At 38.9% G+C, this 18,372-nt stretch overlaps 2 protein-coding genes across 7 annotated transcripts in view; one reads left to right on the forward strand and one right to left on the reverse strand.

Moving 5' to 3' along the window:
- LOC137606224 (prolyl 4-hydroxylase subunit alpha-2-like) overlaps window positions 1-1,358 on the forward strand; it is a 43,694-nt gene extending 42,336 nt beyond the window's left edge. For all 3 annotated transcript variants that reach the window (XM_068331376.1, XM_068331379.1, XM_068331377.1), the window contains one exon: window positions 532-1,358. In XM_068331376.1, the coding sequence (XP_068187477.1) occupies window positions 532-602 (71 nt within the window). In that variant the 3' untranslated portion in view covers window positions 603-1,358. The remainder of the gene's footprint in view (window positions 1-531) is intronic.
- On the reverse strand, window positions 509-18,001 carry LOC137606225 (sodium- and chloride-dependent GABA transporter 2-like). 4 transcript variants are annotated; one of them, XM_068331387.1, is made up of 14 exons: window positions 17,670-18,001; window positions 17,443-17,532; window positions 17,091-17,129; window positions 15,562-15,649; window positions 15,154-15,286; window positions 11,980-12,114; window positions 7,824-7,927; window positions 7,481-7,605; window positions 6,382-6,494; window positions 6,155-6,292; window positions 5,728-5,830; window positions 5,504-5,604; window positions 4,853-5,023; window positions 509-2,855 (listed from the first exon to the last, which is right to left on the reverse strand). In XM_068331387.1, exons 1-14 carry the CDS (start codon window positions 17,851-17,853, stop codon window positions 2,715-2,717), a joined length of 1,665 nt encoding a protein of 554 aa, XP_068187488.1. In that variant the 5' UTR covers window positions 17,854-18,001; the 3' UTR covers window positions 509-2,714. The 4 variants fall into 4 exon arrangements, with proteins under 4 accessions (XP_068187488.1, XP_068187486.1, XP_068187487.1 ...); XM_068331385.1 differs by having other exon boundaries at window positions 17,091-17,231; XM_068331386.1 differs by having other exon boundaries at window positions 17,443-17,577.
- Between the last annotated feature and the right edge of the window lie 371 nt (window positions 18,002-18,372).

Consider the following 18,372-nt stretch of genomic DNA (forward strand, 5'->3'; position numbering starts at 1 on the left):
CTTAAATATTTGTTGGTCTGTTTCTTTCCTTATGAGTCATAAAGTTTATATATTTATTTATTCATTCATTCATTCACGTTCCTCGCCAAAGACACCAACGCCAGTTCTGGGTCAGACCAGGAGGGGCTGTCAGCTAGTGGGAGAAATCTGTGATGGAGGTCGTCCTCCAGGAGGAATGCCGTGAATTTCCACTCGTCCCGGTCCTCTTTCTCATCGTTTTCGGAGTTGTTCTTCTTATAAATGTGCTGATGTGGATACATGTGGATGAAGATTTTTTTGAAAACACTGTCGAGTGGACGCAAATCTTTTTCTATGCAGAGTGAAAAAAGTTGCCTTTTCAAAAAGATCCGTCACCGTCTTGATGGAGCCTTCGTCTTCCTTCTAGCAGTTTTATTATAAGAATAGAGTTAAATACTTTTTACAATTAAATCGTCACCCTAAAATAGACTGGAGGAACGTTTTGTCTCTGTGAAAGAATAAAAAACACCCAGAGACAGTGATTCACTTCTTCATGTGTTTTTGTTTCCTCAGTGTCAAATAAGTGGATTCATGAGCGTGGTCAAGAGTTCAGAAGACCCTGTGGCCTGACAGAAGTGGATTAAAGTCTTAATCACACCAAAGGGACATGCAAAAGCTCACATGTACTCAGCTCAAAGGTGCCTACATTCGGGAAATGATGAGACGGACACTCAAGCATTCTTCAAAACATAACCGTTTCTCTGAATTTCTTTGTCTCCCCTCCCTCCCCCCTCATGACAAGATTGAGCAAGGATGTGTCAGATCTCGATTATCCTCACTTTTCTATCCTTTGTTTCACCACAAGATAGCGAACTGAGTTCTCTATAATGCATTTCCCCACCACCCCAATCAAAAGATGGAATTAGGTTAAGGATTTAGATTGCGTACTGTGAATAGGAACTAATGGACATAATATTACCCAAAAAAAATGCATCAATGCAATCATGGCCTCAGTACAAAAATTATACAGTGTAACTATTCAAATGAATTTAATCTAATTCATTCAAAATTTAATATTTCATTGCTGGAAGGACAAAATGTTTGAACCAAATAGTCTAAGTGTTAAAAAAATTTTTAAAAATGTTTTAGCTTAGTGTTCTGAACCCAAATTTATCTTAATTTTTACAATTTTATTGTGATAAAATGGCTGTACACTTCCATCACACAGTTCTTATCATCTGCACCGAAATTTTTTAGTTTATTTCCTCCAAGTCAAGTCCATGTTTTTATTTGTATGTAGTGTTTAAGTTATTACACTCTTGTTACGCTTTGTGCTTCTACAAGATTGTAACCAAGTAAGTCATTAAACAGTGCCTTCTATTTGTTGTTTTGATTCACAATTTTACGCTTTTTCTTTCTCTCATAACCACACACACTAAACTAAAAGCAGACATTAGTAAACTGGGTCACACCAGCATGTCAGCAAATACAACATAGCATTGTGAACTCACTTGGAACTGACAATAATAGCTCAGCAGAACTGAAGAAGGGTTGGGTTGGATAATCAGCGAAACATCTTTAAGCTTTTTCTAGAATTCTGATTGACTTGGCAGAGATCTCCCATGACCTGGATGACAGAATCTCCACTGCTATTTAACCAAACAGGTAAAGGGTAAATAAAAATGTTATCAATGTTTTGCATATTGTTGAAACCTCATATGTGATTAAAAATAGCATTTCAAATGTTGAAACAATTTTTTAAAATTTTGATTATAAATATATCCTATTTAGAATTTCATGCAAGCAGCAAAGTTAAAATGGTATCATGTGCAATTTGTTTCATCACCTGTTCTTTGAACAAGGTTTTTAGGTGCTTGAGTGTTTGGTGTCTGTTGTTTAGCACCCTCACTATTATAGTATAGAGCTGTTGTAGTATTAGGAGAATGGGGTCTTGCTGAAACAAGTTATTTCTTGGGAAAAAAAGTGTGCTTTATATCAGCTTATGTCACAGGGTCACCAAATTCATTCATTGTTTTAGCCATTTCATCCTTCTGGTGAATGACCTGGCAGGACATGTTCCTGTTTGTGACATCACAGCAGTTTATTTCTTTCTTTCCTTCCTTATAAGAACAGTTTGAATTAATGTACAACTGCTTTAATATGTTATGCTGAATATGAGAGCAGGGCAGTGAGAAGGACCAGTCCTTTTGGGTGAAAATAAGCTTTTTGTTAGAGCCAGTATTGAAGGGGAAGAAGCTAGCTGTGCACTCCCAAAAACCTTACACTTTGCATAAAGAACCTATTACACAGCAGTCACTCATCCCACAGGGAGTTGTCTTGGTAACCAGACGGGAGCTGGTTCAATACCAGTGAGGACCACAGTATGGAATGTAGACCGGTAAATGGAGAGGTATCAGTTCACCTCCTGTGCACTGCAAAGATGCTGTCCAGCAAAAAAATGAAACAAAAAAAACTGCTCCCACCTTTTCTCACATTACTTGTGGGTAATCTAAATAGACAAAGAGTCTTTATTGATCTTTTACAAGTTTCTACTGGGGAATAATATAACACTCAAAATCATATAATATGCAACTTGGATCATTACAGAGCAGAATTAGAAGCAGGAATGTACCCTTTAAGATATGGTAAGGAATTACTCTGTGAAAAATAAAGAGTAATTATGCTCTGAACCCGTAGTTCACAAAATGACGACTTTTGTCCACTATATGTTGCTGTGCACCAGCCAGGTGAACACCTTATTTGTGTTCAGTGACTTCCTCGGTCTTGCATAAAGGATTAACCTCTGTGTGGACAGTGGAGACACTGGTTCCTGTTGGTGGAAGGCAATTTTGTTGGATATGTAGGTGGTCCACGGGCTGGCAGTGCAACAGGAATCGCTGAGAGTGACCAACAGAAAGAAAAAGAGTACGGAAGTGAAATTTACTCTGTGGTTCAAAAAATAAAACACATTTCTGTATTTTTGCAAACCAAAAGCCATTCTGTTGCATTATTACTCCTGCACAATTTTTGAACTTCAATTCTTTTTTTTTTAGCAGGATGTACTATCAAGGAATGTATTTTTATGGGATTTGTTCACGAAAATATTTCCACATCACCAGATATATCCTCCAAGAAGGAAAATTTCTGTAGCCAAAAGTTTGAGAACATTTTGTTTTGTGAGTCTTCTTCTTTTCCTTTTGGCTTTTCCCTTCAGGGGTCGGCACGGCGAATCAATTGCCTCCATCTAACCCTGTCTTCTGTATCCTCTTCTCTCACACCAACTACCTTCATGTCCTCTTTCATTACATCCATAAACCTCCTCTTTGGTCTTCCTCTAGGCCTCCTGCCTGGCAGTTCAAATTTCAGCATCATTCTACCAATATATTCACTAAATCTCTGGACATGTCCAGACTGTCTCAGTCTGGCCTCTCTGACTTTATCTCCAAAACCTCTAAGGTGTGCTGTTCCTCTGATGTACTCATTCCTGATCCTATCCATCCTGGTCACTCCCAAAGAGAACCTCAGCATCTTCATCTCTGCTACCTCCAGCTCGGTCTCCTGTCTTTTCTCTGGGACTTGTGTTTTGCAAATAATACATCATAAATCCCAGAGAAACATTTGAATGGAAGTGTACTACCAAGCTGTGCATATACTGCACCAAAATCAGGCTGTCATAAAAAGTTGAGTGCTGCCAAAAAAAAAAAACTTCCATCAGAATAACCTCTTAAAAAATCACGTGAGTTTTGGACATTGTTTAATAAAAAGCTTACAGCAGAACTATTTTCCAGTATGCAAGAGGTTATAAGCTTGACCGACTACTACAACATCAGCTAGGGCTATATCATCATACAAAGTCTGCTTACCAAGATGAATCAGCTGAGCTGGTCACTTTAACGCGATCAACAGAATTTTTTCCACCAGACCTGTCGGAACTGGTGAGCGCCATTGTCCAGATGGGACTTTTTTGGCTGGCAACATGCTGGACAGCTGGGATACTTTCAAAACTATGTGTCTGGCCCCACTGGATGTGGAGGACGTCGAGGATGTGTACATCTTCACCACAATGACAATCGGGATAGAAGCACTGGGTTTTGGTGTTTTCATGCTGCACCGCAAGCTGAGAAAATGGGATTACAACAGACCAAAGCACAAGAGGATACCGACCGAGCAGCAGAGGCAACAGCCAGGGTGTATAAGGAGGCTATGGCCATCATGCTGAATGAAGCCATAGCCAGGATGAGTGACCGGCATGAGGAGTCCAATGCTCGGCTCAAGGAGGATATCACCCAAAAGCTGGAGAAATGGGGAAAACGTTTGGATATGAAGGCCAGAAACCGTGATGCTGACGCCAGTGATTAGGAGTGTGGAAGGCACAGAAAGCAACGTCAACTCAACCACACAAAGCAGGTCTTTCCAACGGAGATTAACAATAAATTTGACCAAAAACAACCCTTGAAAGGAATAACAAAATAAACATTAATAAAATTCGTACTCTTCTCAAGAACTGATAAAGAGGTGTGCAAAGATGCATGCCTATTGGACTAAATGGACGGATCAAAACAACAATGTACCAGAATAAATAATTGAAATTGATTTGTGACATGCAAAGTATGTATTGGTTGACAATGTGCTGTAATGAGAGAGGTGTTGTTGATTTAGGGGACAGGAACCTTACAAGCCAATGGCTTCTACCCGTCAACCCTTTTTTTTCTTTTCGGATGATGTTGCTGATTTCTCAACACTGATGAGAGTAAAATCTGTTGTAATAACATGTCTGGAAAGAAGAAAATAAACTGAATAAATAAAATAAAAATAGTTGAATTATCTTATGGATGGTTTTTCCAAACAAAAAAGCTTAACAATGGTAGAACAACTTAGAAAGAATCATACTCACCTGCCGTAGGGTGCCTTCTCCCTGTATTATCTTATACAGCACAAACAGCGGGATGAGGGAGAGGGAGACACTGGCAATAAACCAGCCCAAGATGTTGGCCCAGAGTGGATAAATGTAAGTGTTACTAAACTTCAGTGGGGAGTATTTGATAATAGAAAAAATGAAGGTGCCCTGTGGAGGAAACAGTGGATTCACATTAAAACATTTCCATTTTTCGCTGAGCTCACTTATTTGAGCCATCTCCTATACCCAAATTATTGTCTATAAAGCCTTCACATAATGGACTTCTGAAAATGAGAGATAGCACTTAGAGGACATATCAGCAGAAGATACGGACAAATCATTTTAAGACAACAACCACCTATTGGCATGCATGTAGAGTGGAGTGTGTGTCTGGGGTTTGAAGTTCACTTAGAAAGGAAAGTGTAAAAACTACTGCTTCACACAGAGAAACTAGATGTGTACTACAATTTAGTTGTTAGCTGATGTACATAGCTGAGAGGACACTGTAATTGATTTGCTTATATTTGTACCATGGGAGGTCATCCGGTTCCAGCACACACCTGACAAATCATACATCCATCAAATGCGATGTCAAAGCAATGACAAAAAAATATTTGCCATCAATCACATGATGTAACCTATTCTTACAAAGCACATGAAGGGAGTGATGTAAGTCCAGCAGTACTTCATAAATGGGAGTGGACGATAGCCAATCATGTCTGCAATGTTGCCATAAAAACGGTCTGCACCTTTAGGGAAAAGAAAGATGAAGGCCAAATTTATCTTTGAAAAGAGAAGCACATGTGCATTCAGTGGTTTTCATTTGTTTTGTGAAGATGGTACTGTATTGTTTTTGTATGATTGCATCTCACCATAAACCCAGCCGATGCTGACAGACTGGCAGAAGGAGAGGATCAGGAGGGCAGTACCACTGCAGACATGATGATCTAACAGCTGGAGCAGATACATTCCTCCCTGTGTGCAATAAATGGACAATATCAATAGTAATACAATTACCTACTGATATTCAATCTTTCTGCACCAGAACTTTATATTTCAGGCATTTTTCATCACACTGATAAAACAACTGATTCCTCTATCTCTTGAATATGGCACCATGGTACCAGGCTAGCTGTCTCCAGCCATTCAATCATCTTAACTTCCTCCTAACTAGGTTGGCTTAGTTTTAGTTGATTTTATGCCTCTTAACTGTTTTACTTTGAACAACACTTGACCAGTTTGTTAAGTACTGTGAACAAAAAACATTAAGCTTTTGAAACCTGTCTGTACAGTACAAACCTCAGTGACCAGAGATAATCCTAGCAGACAGCATATGCTGCAGATACTCAGCAGAGCCAGCTCACGCCTACAGCCTTGACGCAAATAATTTGGAAAAAGATCGACCAGTGACGTCATCAGGCACTCCAGACCAACAAACTAGAAAGAACCAAAATGATGAAACACAGTGAGGGCCTGTTCATTCACTCAGACACTAAATAATTAATTTCAGGAGGGTCAGCTGGTACCTGACTGTCCAATCCCAGCAAAATTATCATGATGAAGAAACACACTGACCACACCTGAGGCATAGGCATCATGGCTACAGCACGAGGGTAGACAATGAAAGCCAACCCTGGACCTACCCACATAAAATCAAGTGAGATATAATACAAACATATTCACTACCGAGGTGCATTTGAGCAAGACACTAAACCCCTCACTGCTCTGAGGCTGTGTGTGTGTGTGTGTGTGTGTGTGTGTGTGTGTGTGTGTGTGTGTGTGTGTGTGTGTGTGTGCGTGCGTGCGTGCGTGCGTGCGTGCGTGTGTGTGTTAATCTCTGTTCTCTACCAGTGACCCCTCTTCACTCTTAAAGAAGTTTTACTTTGTTAAGTTCAACTTAAGCAAATTCAAATAACAAAGTAAATGTAATAAAATTTGAAAAAGTGGCAGCTTTAAAACATCATTTGTGGTGAAGCTAAATTATCTGTTCATGTAATCAGAAAGAACAAATTTGAAGACAAAGCAGGTCAAGCAGCAGCCGCAGTTTGTACTGCAGCATTAAATATTGACTGAGATTAGACTTCAATTTTATAAAATGACAAAAGATTGAGACAATTTTAAAAGAATGTGGTGTCAAAACAATATGCTTTGTACTTAGTTGAAGATCAACTTACATTTGCCAATGATGGTTACTTAATAAGGTTTTTACTAATGATTTTTGTACTTAAAGCACTTTAGCACTTTCCCATTGATAAATGTGTAACTGTACCATTGTGAATGTGACTAAAGTGTGTTTTTTTTCTACTACAACCATTCCCACTCACATTTATACCCACAGTCAGATAAAAATAAGCATTTAGTTTGTTCTTTTCAAATGAGAATCTGGTCTGCAATGCAGTTCAAAATGTTAACACACATCATTGTAATCAAGCAACCTTAGCTTAGAATGTAAATTTATAATGTATGATAAAAAAAGGATAAAAAAAGAGTATCCTCCTGATTCGAAAATAGAGATAGGGCGACACACTGGTGTCAATATGAAGATAAATATAAATTACAGAATTGGCATTAAAGCAGTTTCTCACTCTCATGATCATTGTTTAGACACACTAATTCAGAACTTGCCTGATTCAGCAACCTCTGAAATATCTACTCCTTGTTCGTAGGTCATGAATCCCAAAACAGAAAAAATGGCAAACCCTGCTACCACACTGGTGGCACTGTTCAGTAAACACAGGTAGAAGGAATCTCTAAGGGAAAAATGAAAGAAATAAAAATTGATTACATTGATTTGATCTCCTTCTGAAGGACGTTTTGCCACTACAGGAAGATATTTTAAGAAACATGACAGGAAGTGTTTTTATTGTATAATCAAACAGCACAGGAAAAATTAAAATATGACAATACTTTTTCTTTTTGCGGTTCGCACAGATTTATGTTATTACTGACATATCTGTCCTGCTCTCACCTGTAGCAGTCGTTGTGATAAGGATTGTAACTTCCAAGAGAAGTTAGGAACCCAAATCCAATTGCATAAGAAAAGAAGATCTGGGTTCCAGCATCCATCCATACCTGAGAAGGTAAAGCAGAACATGTGTTGTTGTCAGACCATCTGGAACTTTTCATTCATTCATTCATTCATTCATTCATTTGTTCATTTATTCATTCATTCTTTCATTCATTCATTCATTTTCCTGAAAACTAGATGATCATAATCATAATGGGTTGTGGGTTACACTCGAACGATCCCAGCTGACCACAGGCGAGACCTGGTGTAGCTGTTAGTCCTTTTATCACATTTAAGCTGTGACCAAGTTTCTTTGCACTCACAAAATCCGGCTAACAGCTCTTTTTCAATATCAGGTAATTTAAATAATTATTCCTTTTAGACAAATTGAATTTTTAAATCATATTTTTATTGTGACATGATTAAACAAAGATACTGGTGTAGGTACACCAACAGTTTCATCTCCAAAATACAAGTTTCAACAGTCAGACTGAAAACAGGAAGAATGGACATTTTGTACTTAAGGACTTTGACCTGGGTGAATTTACTACATTGGATTATCTTGTTCTAGAGCTGAAAGCAACATTACCAGTGCCCATCATTGCAATGTTCAGTTCATCAAGCTATTCACTACTGTTAACACAGGAATTCTAAGAATTGGCATTTCTTAGTATCACTAGTATCACATACTGTACATAAGATTCACCCTAACTAGATCTCTTAACATTTTGCTTTTAACAAAAGAATAGTTTGAAAAGCAATGTAGAAAATGAATTAACTTGACTGCTTTGAAGTTAAATGTAATTGAAGCAATTCATCTGCACTGTGACATTAGATTTGTTGTAATACAGAAATCTGGAATGAATCTGACAGCTTTAGATGTAATCAAGTTGTCTTGTTTCGTGCAAAAAAAAGAAGAAGTTTTGCTTGGGAACTTTTGCTTTTGTTTTCAAATGAGCATGAAATCCAATATTCTATAATGGGTCTTAAAGTCAGACAGGAATGTTTGTCCTAAATGAATTGATTACTCAAAGATCAAACGATTGTAAACAGTACAAAACTGTGGAGAGTCCAGCGATGTTGTTTGTTCCAGAGACAGTGTCACTGAGGAAAAGACAGGAGACCGGGCTGGAGGTAGCAGAGATGAAGATGCTGAGGTTCTCTCTGGGAGTTACCAGGACAGATAGGATCAGGAATGAGTACATCAGAGGGACAGCACATGTTAGAAGTTTTGGAGATAAAGTCAGAGAGGCCAGACTGAGACAGTCTGGACATGTCCAGAGGAGATTTAGTGAATATATTGGTAGAATGATGCTGAATTTTGAACTGCCAGGCAGGAGGCCTAGAGGAAGACCAAAGAGGAGATTTATGGATGCAATGAAAGAGGACATGAGTGTAGTTGGTGTGAGAGAAGAGGATGGAGAAGACAGGATTAGATGGAGGCAACTGATTTGCTGTAGCGACCCCTGAAGGGCAAAGCCGAAAGAAGAAGAAGAAGAAGAAGAAGAAGAAGAAGAAGAGAAACAATTGTAAACAGCAGATGGAAAAGAGCCAGGTCCTTGACTAGATTTGAACCCATAACTTCTTCACTGTGAGCCAACTGTTCTACCTCAACCTAACTTCTGGCAGAAAATTTAGGGTTCCCACATGCACTTATTATTAACATACATTGCCTATGAAGGAATCATCAAGCTTCTCAATAAACTGTCTTAACTCTAGACTTGTCAGTTTAATATACGATATCCTATGTTCTGCTCATAAACTGGGGGCCTCAGTGGCAGTGCACGGTAGAGCGAGTCGTGCTATGATTCAAGATCGGCGGTTCGATTCCCGCTCCCGCCCAAAAAAACCCGGAGTGTGAGCTGACAGTGGGAGATGTCAGCTCACCCCGGGAGCACAGCCAAGGCGCTTGAGCAAGGCGCCGCCCCCTTTACAAACTGGTCATGAGGGGTGCAGCAAGAAGGAGCTGCCCGCTACTCTACCTCCCCTTGCATACCTACAGGCCCCCTTGTGTGTGTGTGCGTGTGCTACATTGGCCTGTACTCACTAACATGTATGCATGCGTTTTGAACTAGAGTGTGCTGTCTTAACTTCACTTCGGGAATCAAATTAGTATAAAAAATTTAAATTAAAAATTAAACTGCTCTGAAGGGCTGCGCTTGTTGTCATCTGTTCAATAGATAGACCACAAAGATGGTGCAACATTCATATTACTGTGACATGCATGTGTGAACTGTTGTAAAAGCGAAACCATGTGTATATGATGCCTGACACCTTGAGAGACTGGTCTCTCAGTTTTTAACAGATGGTTTTATTACCGATTTTTGTGAAACTGTAGTAAATGGAGTTCAAATTAAATTTCTCTGTAGGCACAATACACATATTTCTTATTTTGTTTCATATTTTTGCTGGTTTCCTGGATTTAGCCTGTTTGTCTGCTTTTTGTATGATGTTCTACCAGACTGTTGTAGCGTCTAGGATTGTTAAAACTATAAATGTGGACTTATCTCTGTGTGTACTGCATTTGGGTCCTAACCACATTAATACATTAATAACCCTTTTACAGTGAAACTTCGACTTGTCCTTTTGCACCACCATCAGGCGAAACTTTAGAATCAGTCAGTTATTAGAATCAATTTATCTTACAACTTTTCTATCCAAAGCTTTTCCAATTTACTGACATTACTGACTACAAAAATATGAAAAATATTGATTTTTGTGATTATATAACCTTGCCTGCGATGCCACCATCATGTCAAAGTTTTATATTGTCAGATTGGACAGCTCCCACAAAATGCAAAAAAGCACTCATATTTTGTACTGTATACTGTACGTATATGTCAACACTCATTCTCATCTGATGAGAGTGCCTCAAAATCACAATCCTTCTCAACACAATTCTCTGTCTATGACGCATACTACTCTTCATGTTAACTGTGTGTGACAACCTGTGGATTGCAGAATACACAGAGCCCAATGAGGAATACGTTGGCTAGAGGGCTGCTGTGTAGGCTTTTATGTTTGCTTCTTCCTTATTTTGCATGAACTACTAATGTCCTTGGGGAAATACTCTGCTCTCTACAACACGGGAAATATCAGTTGTACTTTGGCTAGAGAAAGTAATATGTCACACATATACACACAGAAACACAAAAACAATCATGTTCATGGGGTGGGAAAGTTCTCGTTAGAATATTGCTTTCTCTCTTCATGTCATGTTTCAACTCAAAAGTACAAACTCTGCACGTGGAGATGTGGCGATGTTAGGTCATGGGCCTGACATATACAAACATGTTTTACACAACCAAAACAGCTTGGTGTCAACATAACCTCAGAGGAACACCAATGCATACAATTTGTATTCAGCACATTGACAAAATGTTATCATGATCATGATTTATGCTTATTCCATTGCACCCATTAAACAAGGAAAAGTAAAAGAAAAAGTTACCTATTATATTTTGATATTCAAACATTGATTAGGGTCAAATTTAGCAAGGTTAAAACATTAACACATCACTAAAACTAAAGATAAAACATTATTTTTTCACTTAAACATTAACAGACTCTGTATTCCTTACTCAGAACTGTCACCAACAACTCTACTATGTTGTAATTCTGTTAATAGTCAGAATGTGAAAGGAATTAAACTAAAAAACAAGGTGAACAAGCCTAAATTAATTTTTGACCAATTTATGGCCAATCTAGTGGTTGTCAAGACAATTAGACGCATTTTTCAGAAACAGTGGTTTTAAGGTTTGTGAAATTCCTTTCAATGCGATGTTAATACTTAATGTGACTCATTGATGTGACTGTCAGAAGGTAAGATGTTATTCAAAACCCCAAAGATATCTCCCATATATCCTCTCATGTGAAACTTCCCAGTTGCCTTCAGAAGACCTTTGTAAAGTTTTTGAAAGAAAATTGACAAAGATGCTAATGAACTGTTAATGTTAACTGTTAACTTTTTGTGTGAGGCAACTGGTGCATGGAGTTTCGTCTCATTTATTCACAAATCAATTTTTTTAATATTATCATCGTATTTATGTATATTTCTGTCTATGTGTACTGGAGACAATATAGGAGCAGTGCTCCTAATGTGCACATGTGCTCTTACCTGGGGATCTGAAAGGCGAGAGAAATCAGGGTACATGTAATAAATGATACCATCCTTTGCCCCTGGGAGAGTAACAGCACGTATGAGTAAAATAATCAGCATGAGGTACGGGAAGGTAGCTGTGAAGTATGCTGCCTGAAAAAAAGGGAAAAGAAAGAAAATCATAATCTAGAACCGTCTTTGTATAAATGTGTCTGTCCATCAGTCTGTCCGTCCACATCTATCTATCTATATATTAGAATGTGCAATGTTTAATTTGCCACAATTTTCTGCCTTAATTTATAGTCTGCCTCATACAATCTTGCCAGTAATGAACCAAACCTCTAAAAGTCTAGCCCCAGGTGAAAGAGAAAGATTGGTCGTACTATGTGTGGAATAGGTACGTAACCTGTCCACAGTGCATCCTTCCTGTCAACCCTGTGTCAACCGGGATAGGGATCAGACCCTATGACCCATGTATATGTTGACAGACAATGAATGGATACATATTGTGTTAATCTTGAAGCCTCATGCTAAGAAAGTAGCTCATATGCTCTCCTTATAAAACTACAGATAGCAAATGGATGTGGTAGACATACCACTAACCCAGTAAAAAAGGTTTATAAATAAGGTCCACTGTTCTATATCCTATACAAGGATTTCATTGCTTTATCGAAGTTTATTTATTTCTTGTAATAACTCTCTTATAAACTGAAAGGAAAAATCATACCAAAAAATATCACGATTTTCTGAAAGACATTTTCATCCATAATGTCACTTGATGCCAGATGTGCCACAGATAACAAGTGAGTGAAATGTTTCAAAGTTAGGCCAGTGAGCTAATGGATTCAGCTTCCACTGGAGCTGTGGAAATCAAGGTAATTAGGACTCATTATCAGGTGCTTATCCAAATCCAAGTCACTGGTTATGCTGGAGTCTATCCCAGATGACTACGGGCAGCACGCAGGGTACAACCTGATCAAGTTTTCAGTTCATTGCAGGGCCACAATGAAAAACACTCATTCACTCACAGAGACACAGACACTCTACCTATGGACAATATTAGACTGAGCAGTTCATTTCAATTTTTGATGGTGGAAGGAAGATGGAGTACCTGGAGAGAAGCCACACAGACATAAACATACAGAACATGCGAACTGCACACAAGGGCCCCAGGGGGGGAATTGATCCAAGGATCTTACGGTGAGGCAATCCATGTGCCACTGTGTTGCGCAGTGATGACTAATACACAGTAAAATGATAGTCTATAGGGCAACAGATTGGTCTGTTAAATCTCTCATAGAAACATCAACTTACAACCACCTTTGCCCAATCGCTAAAACCCACCATAGTACGTCATATTCACTTTTGTCCTTAGTATCAATAGATAACAAATAGATAACCAAGATCAATAGCCAACATAATGCATCAACCTGTATGTCTAGCATGTAACATATTATTAAGTTTTGGGGGGTTTTCGGACATGTTAATATAACAGACTTCACACCTTTGTCACATTTACAACATCAACAACAACATCCAAAAAAAGGGCAGACGGTAGAGGCAAATAGGCTTGTGAAATTCCCGTCCCCTAGAATCAACAAACATCTCTCTCATTAGAATATGTAAACATCAAACTCAGACATAAAGTTTTCAGCTAGTTCATACATTGAATTTTGACAGACGTTCATACTCTTATCCACTTCCAGATATTAGCCTTTTACCCTAAAGTATAACCATGTTTACATTCTTCCAAGGAATACAAGGTTTGTTAACATCATAAATAGTCAAAACTAGAAGTTGACTTTGCCAGTGTTCTCCAAAGGAATATAATGATCATATTAACGTCTTTCAGCAGACAGTTTTTATACAAGAATTAACCAGTTTGTTGCAGACACTTTAACAGTTTCACATGGTATTATATTATCAAAAGATATCAACATGCTCTTAAAGTCTCAAATTTAATGTTATCCTATGTTACCACATATCCATGGGGTTTTTGTGTGTGTTTTTTTTGGTTTTGTTCATTAATACATGTTTCTGACATTGATAATGTTGATTTTTTTCAACTCTTCCATGTAATACTTGATGTGTCCAAAATTGTAGCGCTCCCAATATTGAAATGACTCTTTTGTATTGATCTTTTGTGCAGTAACAAGTCTTGTCCGTCTTTATTGGTCATATTTCACCAACTCCTCTGCACTCCTGATCACCATTGTTTTCATCTGTTCTGGGGAAAGCCCCTTTGTTTTGATGAAATTTCCCTGTTTAGGAGGAAAACCGGTCTGCACTACAGGAGTCTGCACACTTGGGGTTCAACTTTCACAGAATTGATTCTATGGGGGCTTTTGAAAAACAAAAAAAGTTTAGAATATACGAAAATATGGTAGAAAAAAAAAACCTTTTGAAAGGGAGCTTACAAGTGGGCGGCAGTGGCTCAGTGGTAAAGCGGGCGGTAGAGCAGGTCGTCCTATGATTTAAGATCAAGCGGTTCGATTCCCGCTGCTGCCCAAAAAAAATACCCGGAGGTGAGCTGATGGTGGGAGGTGTCAGCTCACCTCCAGAGCACTGCCGAGGCACCCTTGAGCAAGGTGCTGTCCCCTTTACAAAATTGCTCATTTTTGAGGAGCTGCCTGCCACTCTACCTCCCTTGCATGCCTACAGGCCCCCTTGTGTGTGTGTGTGTGTGTGTGTGTGTGCTACAGGGGCCTGTACTCACAAATATACATGTATGCATGTGTTTGAATCATTAGCTAGAGTATGCGTTCTTATTTTCCCTTCGGGGATCAAACCACTATATATATATATATATATATATATATATATATATATATATATATATATATATATATATATATATATATATATATGTGTGTGTATATATATATATATGTGTGTGTATATATATATATATGTGTGTGTATATATATATATATAAAGTTGTTACAGTGAACTAAAGTCAGGATTAAATGTTTTGCAATTACTAAATATGTTTAATACAACAGGAAATCTTTATCTACAGTGTGATTAATGTATTGTACAGGTGCCAAATACAGGAAACTATTCTGATCAATATTACATTATGCAATACTACTCTAAATCCCATTATAATTTACCTTTGAACAATCAGTTTCGAAGCTTTCTAACAGAAATAAGTGAAACATTACTGAAGGGTTTTCGATTTGAGTTGCTGACCTTCCCAGTTGATTTGATACCCTTCCAAACACAGAAGTAGCAGATTACCCAGGACAAGATGAGACACAGGACTAGTTCCCATCTCAAGCTCCCCATCTCCTCAATGCCATGAGAGACTTTTAGAACCCGGTGCCTAAAAAAGAAAATGGTACAAAGTGGAAGAAAAATCACAACTTAATATGTAAGGGAGGAAGTAGTTTTATGGGAGGACAAACTGCGTGCAAAATGAAAACATGTACATTAAATAAAGGAGAAAATCAAAGGGATGACTGGAGAAGTAGGAAAGAGGATCTGAAGTGACTCAGAAGGCTTAGACAAAAAGAATCAAGAAGAAAATGTGAGGAGGCATTGAAAAACAAATAAAAATTGGCATTCAGTTGAGCTTGTGTAAGTTGATGCCTCGTTTACTTCCAAAACTCCACAACAGGAAGGGTTGTGTTCACTCTGGAGATGATGGTGCGGCTGTCATTTGGATGGCTGAAGTCCAAGCATGAGTCTAGTGTGAGAACATACAACACTTAAATCTTTTTTTTCATTCATTCATTAATTTTCTTCCGCTGTATCCGCCGCAGCAGGTCACGGGGAGCTGGAGCCTATCTCAGCTGGCATACGGTAGGGCGTGAGGCAGGGGAAACTCCGGGCACAATGTCAGTGCGCAGCGGAGCCACACACAAAGACAGACAACCACACACACACACACACTCACTCCTACGGGCAATTTGGAACCGGCCAATCAACCTGAAGCCGGAGAACCCAGAGAGAACCCACACAGACATGGGTAGAGCATGCAAACTCTGCACAGAGAGGGACTCGAACCCGGAACCGCCTTGGCGGCGGCAACGCTACCCACTACGCCACCGTGCCGCTCATAATCTTTTTTTGTTTTTTTTAAATTTCATATTAAAATGTAAACATACAACATGTCCTGACATATTACATCACATTCAACAGTGCTGGAATACATAAGACATGTTTCTGTTCCACTGACATTAAGAGTTTTTGAAATGTTCCTTGCCTGCCAAACTGCAGTATATGTGATTTCACACATGCTTGCCTCTCCATGTCAGTAAATTTAAAAAAAAAAATTTTTTTAAAAAGTGATGAATTGGGGATGAAGGGGGTAAAATTCTGCAATCATACTAGATCATAATTTTAGCAATTATAGTATGATGTAGAGCAAAGTATGTGAATCTTGTACAGTACAGTGTGGTTGTCTGGTGCATATGTTTAGGGGAAGAAAAGGTAGTTATACTTGAGAGAATAAATGATGAGATAGGCTTTTAAGCAAAATCCGACAGCCTTTCCGTGTGTGCCACTAAAGGGCATTCAGTCTGCCTACTTGGTATATAATATCGTACACATGTGTAGGACTTTGGAGATGAAAATCTATCTCCTGAAAATTAGTAATGCTAATTCGCACCCCCCTCTATATTATCCCTGTGTCTCCGTGGGTTCTCTCCAGGTTCTCCGACTTCCTCCCACCTCCAATGCGCTTTAAGTTAATTGGCCATTCCAAATTGCCGTAGGAGTGAGCATCTTGTCTGTGTCTCTGTGTAGCTCCATGGTGCACTGGCGTCCCACCTGGAGTTTTGTCCGCCTCAAGTCCTCAGTCAGCTGGGATAGATTCCAGCTCCCCGCGACCTGCTACAGCAGATGAAGCAGTAGACGATGAATGAATAATACTAATACTAATAATGGTAAATATAACAGTGATAACACACACACACACACACACACACACACGCACACACACACACACACACACACACAAATATAATTATGTAATTTTGTTGTCATTCTTAGAATGACAAAAGTCCACCATAATTATTAATAATAAGAGCTATAATAACAGTTATAGTGCTAATTTTTTGTCCTACATTGATGTACATATTTATCATTGTACGGAACCCCTAGTCAGGAGCTGAAGGACCCCCTACCTGTGTTCCAGTAGTTACCACACGTGGCCCAGGGCAGGTCTGCGCTGAAGGACGAGAACATGTAAAAGAACGCCCACGCAATTATTATTACGTAGGAGGTCCCACTAAAAGCGATGATTAGGTGGCTGGCATAACCCATGCCTGGAAGCAAGCAAGCAAACAAACAAACAAGTAAACAAACGTGCAGAAAAAAAGCGAATTACTGTATTTAGAGATAAAGATAAGCATCGTCTGTTCCGAACTAATCCAGTGATTGACAAGTTACTCACTTCTCATTCAATTAGTCTGGAAAAAGATATGAATAGAAATCCAATAAAATAAATTAAAAAATTCCGTACAACTTTTCATGTACCTTTGAAAAGCGGACAGATGTGGGTCCAGCACGTGATCCCCCCCTGGCTCGTGTACTGTCCTATGGCAGTCTCAAGGAAAAATAACGGGACTCCACATGTGAAGATGAACAAAACGTAAGGGATAAAAAACACACCTGCAAAAAGACAAGAACGCCTTAACTCTCTAGACTGGGGAGTTTTCTCAGACGTAAACGTGGGACTGCAGTTCCTCAGTGAAATTGCTCACCTCCACCGTTCTTGTAGCACAGGTAGGGGAACCTCCACACGTTCCCAGGGCCGATGATCGCTCCCATCACAGTCAGGATGTACTCGGCTTTGGTCCCCCAGTAACCTCGACCCTCCAACTTTTTACTCCGATGTTGACATTCCCTTGTCACCGAACTTGTGTGCGCATCATTGCCTCCATCCATGGTTATTTTGTCCCTGTCAAGTCAGTGAGCTGCTTGTCTTTTGGAAAATTTCCCAAGGGGTCGGTTTTCTTTCTTCAGTGAGTTTCACTTACCGATACCTCACTGCGTATTCTGGCACTTTAAAAATGTGTTTCAAGTGAAGCCCTGGTAAAATAATGCTGCTGGAAGAAACTGTCCAGGCTTTATGAATTGCTGGCATATACACGAACACGATGGGCGGTGCAAACTCAAGTGTAACGCCTGAATTGTTAGGTGGCTGTGTCAAATTATGAATTTGCCAAAATGAAACTCGTGAACAGATAAGACATTTTAAACATAAATGACACAATAAATGCGTCAGTCACAAGGAGAACAATCAGTACACAAAATGTGATCAACAGCGTAAAGTCATGCGCTTTTTTCCAATCTTGAAATTTAAACCAAACTAAAAAGCCGTTTCACTTTTGTCTATAACAGATAATGACAATTAGGAAATGTGATTGTTAACATTCACTTTCTATCTCACGCTGTTGGGATGGG

The sequence above is a fragment of the Antennarius striatus genome, chromosome 13 (assembly GCF_040054535.1).
Source record: "Antennarius striatus isolate MH-2024 chromosome 13, ASM4005453v1, whole genome shotgun sequence".
Lineage (NCBI taxonomy): Eukaryota > Metazoa > Chordata > Actinopteri > Lophiiformes > Antennariidae > Antennarius > Antennarius striatus.

Coding starts and splice junctions, on each gene's coding strand:
- LOC137606225 (XM_068331383.1), bottom strand. CDS start 17,853: ATGGATGGAGGCAATGATGCGCACACAAGTTCGGTGACAAGGGAATGT. Junction 17,232..17,442: donor CATCTGTCCGCTTTTCAAAG/GTACATGAAAAG, acceptor GCTTGCTTCCAG/GCATGGGTTATGCCAGCCAC. Junction 5,024..5,503: donor TCACTCCCTTCATGTGCTTT/GTAAGAATAGGT, acceptor TTTCCTCCACAG/GGCACCTTCATTTTTTCTAT.